The sequence below is a fragment of the Scyliorhinus torazame genome, chromosome 28 (assembly GCF_047496885.1).
Source record: "Scyliorhinus torazame isolate Kashiwa2021f chromosome 28, sScyTor2.1, whole genome shotgun sequence".
Taxonomy (NCBI): Eukaryota; Metazoa; Chordata; class Chondrichthyes; order Carcharhiniformes; family Scyliorhinidae; genus Scyliorhinus; species Scyliorhinus torazame.
Window position 1 is genome coordinate 28,074,536 of NC_092734.1, and position 12,698 is coordinate 28,087,233.

At 48.0% G+C, this 12,698-nt stretch overlaps 1 protein-coding gene across 4 annotated transcripts in view; it reads left to right on the forward strand.

Annotated features, from left to right (window-relative positions):
* ptpn20 (protein tyrosine phosphatase non-receptor type 20) overlaps nucleotides 1–12,698 on the forward strand; it is a 402,784-nt gene that overhangs the window by 337,775 nt on the left and 52,311 nt on the right. For all 4 annotated transcript variants that reach the window (XM_072491743.1, XM_072491746.1, XM_072491744.1 and 1 more), the window contains one exon: nucleotides 4,513–4,678. In XM_072491743.1, the coding sequence (XP_072347844.1) occupies nucleotides 4,513–4,678 (166 nt within the window). The remainder of the gene's footprint in view (nucleotides 1–4,512; nucleotides 4,679–12,698) is intronic.

Here is a 12,698-nt window from a genome sequence, read left to right on the forward strand (position 1 = left end):
AATTTGACATACCTCAAACTAAATTGGAAAATGAGGATGTTCTTAAAAATTGGGATGAATTGTTAAGTTACCTTCCAGAGGAAAAACGAACTGACCTGAAAGAGTTATTGATATCACATGGGCAAGTTTGTAGAGATAAATTGGGAAGTACTAAAATGTCTATACATGACGTAGATGTGGGAAATGCTGTTCCTATCAAACAACATCCATATAGACTTAATCCTTTAAAATTGGCACAGGTTAGCAAAGAGATTGAGAGTATGCTGAAGAATGGCATAATTGAAGTGGGTTGCAGCCAATGGAGCTCACCCATAGTGATGGTACCTAAACCAAACGGTACCCAACAGTTGTGTGTGGACTACAGAAAGGTAATGCAGTTACAAGAACGGACTCTTATCCTATCCCACCATTGAAGGATTGCATTGAGAAATTGGGACAATCTGCTTTTATTTTCAACTTCCGGACATGGAAAGAACATTTAAAACATCGTATGGAGTTCTTCGATCAACTTCAGGAGGCGGGTTTGGTGATGAACCTAGCCGAAAGTGAATTTGGAGAAGCCCAAATCACTTTCCTTGCCGAGTTTCCGTTATCCTCAAGACAAAGGGAAATAATGCGACTTCTTAGCATGAGTGGATTTGATCGAACATTTGTGCAAAAGTTTTGTGGTGTGATTACTACACTGATGGAATTGCTGAAGAAACAAAAAAAATTTCAATGAACAGCGGACTTTCAACAGGCATTTGACTGTCTGAAAGCTGTGATCACCAATGTTCCTGTACTGGAGAATTGCAAGAGACTCTGTTCTCAGATTGAACTAAGTTATCTGATTCTGAAGAGAAATGCCGAGGAATAGAGGAATGGATGGATCGTGCAGAGACTTTTTTCAAAGAGACTGTCAATCGAGAAGGATTTCAGTTGGAGGAAGAACAACAAAGAAAAATGGACTATATTATTATACCTGTTTGCAAGTGTTGTTTTTTTTAAAAACATAAAGGTATATTTACTGTGTACATTTCTTAGTGGATGGTGCAAAAGTGAAAAATGAACCATCTTGAAGTTGATGGTTTTTTTTTTCTTGGGGGGAAGTGTCATGCGAGAGTGCCTTTAGGACATGGATGTTTAAGCATTGTACCTTTTACGAAAACAGTGATGTCATAGAGTGGGTGGAGCTCAGCTCAGTGCAGCCATTTTGCAGTTTGGTTTTGCAGGTTTTTAGTTTCAGTTTAAAAAGCAGTGGGTGTGTGTCTGTGTGTGTCCAGAGAGCTGCAAGAAGAAAGCAAGGCGCTGAAGCTGAAATCAACCAAACTAATATATCTCTGCCATTCGACAGAAAATATATATATATCCTTTAACCTGATGTGATACTGTTTAAAGGTGTTAAGTCTCTTGGAAGTTTGAAGGAATATTTTAAGGAGTTATTTACTGTTGCAATATTTTCTGAGTTATCTCTGAAGTAAGGGGTGTTAAGAGATCCAATGTTTATTTAAGATGTTAAGTTGAGTTCATGGAATAAACAGTGTTTTGTGTTTGAAAACCCACGTGTCCATAATTGTAATCCCACACCTAGGGAGAAAAACCGTGTGCTCGGAAAAGCAACAAATCCATTAAAGGGAGAGGTTGGTTGAACTCCATGATACATTTTGGGGTTCTGTAAATGCCTCGCCCATAACAGTATCCATACCTCAGCAGAATCTTCCAGGGTGCCTCACGATTTACAGAGTTGACTGCCCTTGTCAAGACAAAGAGTATTATGTAGAGAGGCTGCTGTTGCTTACAGTTTTCTTTCCGTTGATGAGCTGTAAAAATCATGCCGCCTGTTTCTCTTGATGGTTGAATGAGATTTGACGAGTAGCTCTTCAGCAAGTATAACACAGTAAGAAGTCTTACAACACCAGGTTAAAGTCCAACAGGTTTGTTTCGAATCACTAGTGGTGGCCACTTGGTCTTTAACCTGGTGTCGCAAGACTTCTTACTGTGCTCACTGCAAACTGCCGGCTCAAAGTGGAGAGGATCTCCAAGATGATTGCGAATATAGACAGTAATGATTCGAAACAAACCTCATGGCAAATATAATAAGTCGGTTCAGAAGAGTTCCTGCAGCTATCTTACGAGCAATGGAAAGCCTCTGATATTTCCACAGTTGCATTTGTCCCCTTCCTGTATCCAGACCTGAAGGATGAGGGCTTGCAGCTGTAAAGTTAGTTCCTTCCATCAGCGCTTAACGATTTCAGGGGAAATTCCATCACCTCCTGCTGGCTTCTTGTTCTTCATTTGTCTGATAATCTCCATTATTGGTATTAGCGGAGTTCCCAGCTCACCTCTAACTGGGTGTTGTGGGATGCAGTGGTTAACAATTGATCCTTGACTGAAGCGGTCTTCAAAAGGCTTAAGAGGAGCTTGTCCAGGCCACCCCCTCCAGGCCCGTGTCTTGGCAACTCTTGCAAGCCTGACCGTTACCCTCCACTCTTCCTCCTGAGGGATTTTCTGTCTTGAATACACCACACGCGGCCTCAATGCAACTCGAAGCTGGTGTAGTATTCCTCAATTAGAACCGAATTGATGCCGTTGCTGCAGATTAAATGTCAAGGCCTGGCACGAGCTTCAGCGCCCTTGGCAATACCTTGTCCAGTAACCCCAGCAGCATCTCCGCTGCCCCTTACCATGCAATGATTGTTCCTCAGGAGCTGGAGCAGTGTTAGCAAAATCCAATAAATAACTAACGACAATGGGACACCGGGAAAGTTAACCACATCGATATATAATGCTCGAGCCTGGAAATAAGATGCACATTGATCTCCCACCCACCAACAATGCTCAGGGGCAGGGATGGTGATCGGACTCTAACTCTAGTGAGGGCTGAGAGGGATATATGTGGCTGGAGGGTGACACGGAGATATAGGAGGAGTGTGGACCCCATTACGTGCAGGTAGCAGAGCTGTGGATGTTAGCCAGAGATGGGCTGCGTTATAAGTAATGATATGTATAATTTAAGGAGTGTAAAGGCTTAACAAGATGATGTTCAAGTATCTCAACACTAGATGGCATCACTGAGTAGTCTTATAAAAGGCTGCATCTAAGCATTCTGGGAGAAGGTTACGGAGAAGGATAGTGCGAGGTTGAGATAGAGTGTTGGTTGTATTAGAAAGACATTATAGATTACTGTAGCATAGATTTCATACTGTTTTATTAGCTATTACCAGTAGAGTGTGCAAACCATTTAAAGGAGTGTAAAATAAACTAGCTTTGTTTTAAATACGTAGCTTAATGTTCTTTGTAAACACTACGACTTTTAGCTATTTTGGGGAACTATACAAGGAACATCACACTACAAACCGGCGAAAATGTAATCAAAATGAAATTTGAATTCCTATGCAGGAATATTCAGGAGGGGAGTACAGACAGGTAGAGGAAATGGGACTGAGAGGGGAAGGAAAGATTAGACCCAGAATGGGGAGAGCACAGGTAAGTTTGGGAATAGGCTTTGAATGAAACGAAATGAAAATCACTTATTGTCACAAGTAGGCTTCAATGAAGTTACTGTGAAAAGCCCCGAGTCGCCACATTCCAGCACCTGTTCGGGGAGGCTGGTACGGGAATTGAACCGTGCTGCTGGCCTGCCTTGGTCTGCTTTCAAAGCCAACAATTTAGCCCTGTGCTAAACAGCCCCTTTGTGCAGGTACACAGTAAACAGAGGCCTAAGATTGTTGTGGGGGTCAAACTGTGATCATCAAGATCAGGAGGGGTGTACTGGAAGATGGGATATCCCCTCCCAGGTCTTCCAAGACAGCCCTTCCCTCCTGAAACTGCCTGCCCTTTCCCTTCAGGGGACTGCCTCTATTCCCATCCCATCCCCCCACCTCAAATCTTCCCCCATACCGTAGATGTTCAGATTTTCCTTTCTTTTGTCAATCGGCTGACCTCTGACCCCCCATTGTCCAGCTCCGCTGGGTTACCTCAATGTGACAGACCCCAGGCCACCTTTCCGAAGGAGAGCAGGGGGTCCACGTAGTATCTTGGCTAAGTCATTCCCACCCGCCCCCCCCCACCTACCCAAACCTGCACCGCCATGAGAAAGATTAACTCCCAATCACTGCTGTTTGTGTGACTTTGCTATGTGGAAAATTGGCTGTCCTTAATTTGCAGAAAAGTAATTCACTGGCTGCATAAAACACTTTGAGGATGTGAACGATACAACATTAATGCCAGTTCTTTAACACTACTGCCTCAGTCTGTGACTGAGAGTCCGTGTCACAGAGTAGAATTGGCCTTGCTGGAATAGGATTGGGAAGAATATTAAACTTGGTGAGAGGCAGCCTGCATGATTTAACTGATGGGTAATGAAGTGGAAACCAATTGGGGGAAGAATAGCCTTCAATGCCTGAACAAAGGAAGTCAGAATCCATTTTGGCCAGTGGTCCAAAGTAGCCAACAGAATTGGAGCGTGTGTTGGATCGGAGATTTCTTTTAATGACGTGTATGATTTAAAAAGCTGCCATGTTTCTTCCTCAGGTGAACGGGGAGGATCTGTCTGCCTTGTCTCACAGTGAGACTGTTGACGTTCTGCGTAGGGTGCAAGGTGTTGTGGAGTTAACTGTCAGCAGAGAGCTGCCCGCGGATATGGAGGACAAGCGACCTGAAACTGAACTTTTGCCCATTAAACAATCATTACCCCCTGGTAAGATATGGCAATTCCTGCGGATTTTGTAGAGCTAAAACATTGCGGGTTGACTAAGACAATAACAGAACAGGTCTTATATTGAAGAGAGACAAATAATATTTAAGAGGGGGATTATTTGCTTGTTTAAAATACTCCCCTGCGATGTTTCTATTTCTTAAGATATTTTTTACAAATGGAATATGCTCTATAGTTTGCAAATTGCATTTGTTCCAGTGGTGGCTTCTGATTGGCCCGCAACCTCGTCCAGTTATGACTACCATTGCACAGAATTGATACAGAAGGAGGCCATTCAGCCCATCACGTCTCTCCAAATGAGCAATTGACCGAGGCCTCGGTTTTCCAGTCCTGCCCGCCATGGGAATTTCCGACCTCGGGGATGGGCGGGAACAGAAAACCTACCTGTTATAACCTGCCTGCTTACCATTGGCTGGGGACTAATGACAATCCCACAATCCTGTGGGAGTATGAGCTTCCCCAATGAGGGGGGCAGAGAAATCATTAGCAGACTCCCTGTGTAAATAAAGCGGGCCAGTTTGGAACCAGCAAGAAGGAGTGAGCAGCAAGCGAAGTTGCTGCTGCTGTTGTATATATATGTTATTGTAAATAAATGTTATTTCTTTGTATCCTTAAAACTCGTGCTGGATTCTTCGTGGCCCTCACAAAACTGGCGACGAGGGTTAACGTGACTAGCTGTCTAAACTGCTGAAGCCACCTCCCTGGATTTTTGTTGGATACAGGTTGGAAGTTGTTTTCTATCACACCATGCCTCTGTACGGACGGTTGGATGTTTTTGATGCTGCGCTGGAAAGCTGGAACCAGTACGCACAACGGATGCGTTTCTGTTTCCGGGCAAACAATATCACCGAAAACGAGCGCCAGGTGGTCATATTGCTCACCGCCTGCGGCCCGCATACGTTTGGGGTGATTAGGAACCTTACGTACCCAGCTGCGCTGGACACCAACACGTTTGATGAACTTGTGAATTTAGTGGGGCAACATTTTAACCCAACCCCGTCCACGATAGTCCAACATTACCGGTTTAATACCGCTGAGAGGACCCCTTGCCGACTTTCTATCCAAGCTACGCAGGATTGCAGAGTACTGTGACTATGGTGAGACCTTGTCAGAAATGTTACGCGACCATTTGGTTTGCGGTATTAACAATGCGGCCACCCAGAGAAAGTTGTTAGCTGAGCCAACATTGACTTTTCAACAGGCCATTCAAATAGTATTGTCCAGAGAGAGCGCAGAATGAGGAGTGCAGGAGCTACAGGGAATGGAGGTGCATGCCTTGGGGCGCAACCCCTTACGCCCGAAAACATCCCCCTGCACTCCTGCGGATGAGGAGCCATGTCCGTGTCAGACTTGTAGGCGCCGACCCCGTCGCGGACGCTGGTCCTGGGGGTGCCAGAGGCGCCGTCGTTCCGACCGAAACTGGGACCAGCCCAGGGGCCGTACCTTCCAAGTGGATGAACTTGCGGCGACTACTCCTGAGGACGTGGAGACGGAGGACGACTGCCTGCAGCTGCATTGTGTGGCAGCTCCCCGTGTGGCCCCCATTAAGGTGACAGTACGGGTCAATGGTCACCCGCTTGAGATGGAGTTGGACACTGGCGCAGCGGTCTCCGTGATCGCCCAGAGGACATTCGACCGCATCAAGCAGGGTATACAGACCCTTACATTAACCGACACACAGGCCAGGTTGGCCACCTACACGGGGGAACCATTGGACATTGCAGGAACTATGATGACCCCTGTTTATGGACGCCAGGAGGGGCGTTTCCCACTTATTGTGGTGCGCGGCCATGGGCCCAGCCTGTTGGGTCGGGACTGGTTGCGCCATTTGCAGTTGCAGTGGCAGCACATCCTCCAAACCGTTTCTGGAGGGTTGACTGAGGTGCTAGGACGTATGTATTCCAGCCCGGTTTGGGGAAAATAAAAGGGGCCGTAGCCCGTATCCAAGTCGAACCAGGAGCCACGCCGCGGTATTTCCGGGCATGCCCGGTGCCTTACACCTTGCTCGAGAAGGTAGAAGGAGAGCTCACTCGTTTGGAGACTTTCTGTTATCAGGCCCATCCGTTTCGCTGACTGGGCAGCACCAATTGTACCTGTAATGAAGCCAGATGCTACAGTTCGCTTGTACGGTGACTATAAACATACAGTGAATACGGCTTCCCGACTCGACCGATATCCAATGCCTCACATAGAGGATCTCTACGCGAAGCTTGCAGGCGGACTCTCATTCACAAAATTAGATATGAGTCACGCCTACCTACAGTTGGAGCTGGACCCTGCCTCCCGACCATATGTAACAATTAATACACACCGGGGCCTGTATGAATATACACGGTTGCCCTTTGGAGTATCCTCTGCCTGCACTATTTTTCAACGCGTTATGGAGGGCATTTTGAGAGGTTTACCGTGTATCACTGTCTACTTAGATAACGTTTTGATCACAGGGATGTCGGAACAGGAACATTTGGAAAATCTGGAGGCTGTCCTTAGACGCTTTTCGGAGGCTGGAGTCCATCCGCGCAGATCAAGAAGGAGGGCCTGGCAGTGGTTTTTGCGGTGAAACGCTTCCACCAGTACGTGTATGGCCGCCACTTCACTATCGTGACTGATCATAAGCCTCTGCTGGGACTTTTCAGAGAGGATAAGCCAATACCGCCCATTGCTTCCGCACGGATACAGCGCTGGGCTTTGTTGCTCGCTGCATACGAGTATTCTCTGGAACTCAAACCAGGAATGCAGATAGCAAATGCCGATGCACTGAGCCAATTGCCTTTATCAACCGGCCCCATTTCGACCCCCACGACCGGTGAGGTGGTTGCAACCCTAAATTTTATGGACACCTTGCCTGTCACGGCATCACAGATCCGTGAGTGGACCCAGACGGAGCCAATCCTGTCAAAGGTTCGGCACATAGTCCTGTATGGTGGGCAGCATAGACAGCTCCCAGGTGAGTTGCAGGCATTTTCGTCCAAGCTGTCAGAATTCAGCGTGGAAGACGGCATCCTCTTGTGGGTGATGTGTGTGATTGTCCCGGAAAAAGGACAGGAGCTGATACTAAGAGACTTGCACAATGGGCATCCAGGTGTGACCAATGAAAATGTTGGTCCGGAGTTATGTCTGGTGGCCAGGCCTCGACATCGATATTGAGAAGGTGGCCCAAAACTGCTCCATTTGCCAGGAGCATCAGAAGCTTCTGCCGGCCACACCCCTACATCACTGGGAATGGCCAGGGCGGCCTTGGGCACACTTGCATGCAGATTTCGCAGGCCCTTTTCAAGGATCCATGTTCCTTTTATTCATCGACGCCCAGTCTAAATGGCTAGAGGTGCATACGGTGCTAGGCACAACGTCCTGCGCAACAATTGAGAAGATGCGTTTGTCTTTTAGTACGCATGGCCTCCCCGAGGTGCTGGTCACGGATAACGGCACTCCATTCACAAGTGAGGAGTTTTCGAGGTTCATGAAGATGAACGGCATACGCCATATCCGCACTGCCCCTTCCACCCGGCTTCAAATGGGTTGGCAGAGATTCAAAAGAGGCCTAAAGAAGCAGTCTTCCGGATCAATGGACACGAGACTGGCTCGCTTTTTGTTTTCGTATAGGACCACCCCCCATACGGCGACTGGGGTAGCTCCCGCAGAACTCCTAATGGGCCGGAGACTTCGCACCCGCCTTAGCATGGTTTTCCCGGACATTGGCGCAAAGGTACGCCGCACACAAGAACGGCAGGGACAGGGTTTTTCTCGGCATCAGCCGATTCGGCAGTTTGCGCCCGGTGACCCAATGTTCATTCGGAATTTTGCTGGTGGTGCCCAGTGGGTCCCTGGCGTAATCTTTCGCCAAACGGGCCCTATATCTTACCAGGTGCAAGCCCAGGGTCGTCTCCAGCGCAAACATGTAGACCACGTTCAGTCCAGAAGACTATCCCTTCCAAAGATTCCCCACCCCCGGAGCTCATTTCTACAGCCACAGAGACCAGAGACAAGGGAAGGTAGTCCTCACAATCTTCCACTGGTGCCTCACTCGAAGCCTGCGCAGGTCATTACAGAACCGAATGGAGATAGAGACGCCGAGATGACGGAGGCAGCAGACTCTGACTCCGAGATGGAGACACAGGATGCATCAGAGGGGGAATCCTCGGGTCCACGGGCCGTGGATGTACAACCGTTACGCCGTTCATCACGGAAGTGCCGGTCTCCGTCTCGTTACACGCCGCCCGATCCAGCGCCTCATGCAAATGGTGTCCGGCCTGCGGCAAAACGAGTCCGACACCCTCCTTCGCCAGGGTCTTCGGTGGATTCCTTGGACTTTGGGGGGGGGAGGGATGTTATAACCTGCCTGCTTACCATTGGCTGGGGACTAATGACAATCCCACAATCCTGTGGGAGTATGAGCTTCCCCAATGAGGGGGGCGGAAAAATCATCAGCAGACTCCCTGTATAAATAAAGCTGGCCAGTTTGGAACCAGCAGGAAGGAGTGAGCAGCTGGCGAAGTTGCTGCTGCTGTTGTATATATATGTTATTGTAAATAAATGTTATTTCTTTGTATCCTTAAAACTCGTGCTGGATTCTTCGTGGCCCTCACACTACCCCTTAGTGTCACCCCCCCTCCCACCCTACCCTCCAGGCCCTGTAACCCTGCACATTTTTTCTTTCGGATACTAATCTAATTTGAATGCCTTGATTGAATCTGCCGCCACCACACTATCAGGCAACACGTTCCTGGTCATAAGCCTTCGCTGCAGAAGGTTTCGTTACGTGTCTCCATTGCTTCTTTTCTAAATTACCTTAAACCTGTGTCCTTGCGTTCTTTTTCAAAAATAATTCCAATTAAGGGGCAATTTAGCGTGGCACATCTCCTTGGGTTGTGGGGGTGAGACCCACGCAGGCACGGGGAGAATGTGCAAACTCCACACGGACAGTGAACCGGGGCCGGGATCGAACCCGGGTCCTCAGCGCCGTGAGGCAGCAGTGCTAACCACTGTGCAACCGTGCCGCCCTTTCCACACGTTCTTTATTCTTCAGCTTGTGGCTCTCTATTCTGCCCAGGCTCATGATTTTGAATACCTCTTTAAAATCTAAGTATATCTCACTCATACCATGTCTCTTTCACCCATCACCCCATTGCTTCACTGATCTACATGGCACCTGGACAACATTTTAATTCTAACATAGGAACACCATCGTATCTCCCCAACTCTGTAACCCCCCCCCCCCCCGGGCACCCCCTGGGTCTCTCAATTCACACGGACATGTTTTACCAAATCACCTATGGAGAAAGGAGGTCTGAAATTAAGGATAGCAATCCCAGGAACTGGAGAAACCACCCAATTTCTTTTTTAATTAAATTTTTCCAATTAAGGGGCAATTTAGCGTGGCAATCCACCTACCCTGCACATCCTTTTGGGTTGTGGGGGTGAGACGGACGGGGAGAATGTAGAAATCACCCAATTCTAAGGAGGAGCAGATTGGTGTTTCTCATTTATCAGATTTGACTCGACGGTCTGTCCGCACAGCAGCTGTCAGCCAGCACACGACCACTTTGCATCCTGACAGACTCCACTCAAACCCCCTCCTGTCTTTTCTGTGTGCAGAATGTGGGAAAGCAGGAGCGTCATGGACTGCACTCGGCAAACTCTCACTACCTTTGTCCCTGGGTGGGAGAATGAGTCAGCAACACCTCATACTACCATCTAGTGGTGTGAGGACGATCTCGCTGCCTCTGTCGCTGTCTTTGAATATTTCTCTTGTCTCTCTCTCTCCCTTTCTCTGCTTGTTTTTTTTCTGTGTTTGCCCAAGCAAGGACCATGGCATTCACAGGGGTGGAACTTGGAGAGAGAATTCCTTTTATTCCCATCTCCATTGTGCTGGAGACCCGGGACTGTCAGATAAAAGGCCCCCACTAAGGCCTCAAATTCTGGCCTGTTCCCCACGCAAATTCATCGACAGCAACATCTCCATGGCCATTGAGATTGGGAGGCTGGGTCTGAAATGTGGTGCAGCAGCCGCGTTCCAATATCTCAATAAAATCAACACTCTTTTTCAGGCAATAGCCAGAGCCACCCAAAAGAAAAGGTGCCAAAATGATCACAGTCGCCTGAACGCCGTGCACAATGCTGGACTGAATTTGATGTTGTGGCACCTGTTTTGTCTTAAAGCAAGTAGAACGATTTTAACTCCATCATACCTCCCCAACTCTGTAACCAGACACCCTTCCCCATCCCCCTTCTGGGTCCCTCCGTTCACGCGGAGACCCTTTTTAACCATCCCCCAATCCCACTGAACATAGGCCAAAATTTTCCGGCCCTTTCCACTGGCAAGAACTTACAGGCCCACAGATCCCCTGCCGGCGGAAGGCGGGAGTCATGGAAATAATAATAATAATATAATAATAATAATAGAAAGAGCCGTTAACAGTGGCGGGGTGGGCAGCACGGTGGGGCAGTGGATAGCACTGGGACTGGCGCTGAGGACCCGGGTTCGAATCCCCAGCTCTGGGTCATTGTCCGTGTGGAGTTTGCACATTCTCCCCGTGTCTGCGTGGGTTTCACCCCCACAACCCAAAGATGTGCAGGGTAGGTGGATTGGCCACACTAAATTGCCCCTTAATTGGAAAAAATAAATAAATAATTGGGTACTCTAAATTTATTTTTAAAAAACAGTAGCGGGTCAGGAAGATCCCACCACTGGCCATTGACTGGGCCGCCTCCACCGTGGCAAAATACGCCCCAGTGGGGGTCTCGGAATAGCCGACCCATAGGATTGGAGCTTTTTTATTTGTTCATGGGGTGTGAGCATCGCCGATTGGCCCATCATTTATTGCCCATCCCTAATTGCCCTTGAGGGGGCAGTTAAGAGTCAGCCACATTGCTGTGGGTCTGGAGTCACATGTAGGCCAGACCGGGTAAGGACGGCAGATTTCCTTCCCTGAAGGACATGAGTGAACCAGATGGGTTTTTTACGACAATCGACAATGGTCATCATTAAACTTTTAATTCCAGATTTTGTTTTTATGGAATTCAGATTTCATCGTGATGGGATTCGAACCCGGGTCCCCCGGGTCTCTGGATTACTAGCCCAGTGACAATGCCACTACACCACTGCTTCCCCAAGAATTAAGAAGTCGTACTGCCATTGTACAGGGGTTTTGGTGAGACCACGCCTGGAATAACGCGCACAGTTTTCGTCTCCAACCTTAAGGCGGGATATTCTGGAATTACGGGTGGCCCAGTGAAGGATCACTGGATTGGTCCCTGGGATGAGAGGGTTGTCCTATTATGGGAGGCTGAATAAATTTGGACTTTGGGGGAATGTGAGGTGAGCGCATTGAAGCGTGATGAGAGGTTGTTCACCCTGGCCACCAAACCCTGAAGAAGAGGAGACTGTGAGAGGATAAGGGACTGACCATTCAACTGAGCTGAAGAGAAATGTCTTCACTCAAAGGATCGTAAATCTTCGGAATTCTCCACCCGAGGAAGTTGTCAATGGCCATCATTGACTATTTTTAAGACTGAGATAGGCAATGGAATGTAACAATAGAGAAGTGTTGCTAAACTATATGAGGCACTAGTTAGACAATATCTGTAATGCTAAACAGTTTTGGTCCCCTTATCTAAGGAAAAATACACTGGTATTGGAGGCAGTCCCGAGAAGGTTCACTAAGTTGATCCCGGCTGTGGAGGGATTTTCTTATGAGGAGAGGTTGAGTAAGTTGGGTCTGTGCTCATTGGAGTTTAGAAGAATGAGAGACGACCTTATTGAGACATATCGGATTCTCAGGGGGTTTGACAGGGTCGATGCTGAGAGGTTGTTTCCCCTTGTGGGAGAGTCTAGGACCAGAGGGCAGCATCTCAGAGTAAGGGGGTCGCCCATTTAAGACAGAGATGAGGAGGAATTTCTTCTCTCAGAGGGGAGTGAATCTGTGGAATTCTTTATCGCAGAGAGCTGTAGAGGCTGGGTCGTTAAGTATGTTCAAGGCCGAGAGAGACAGAGTTTTAATCA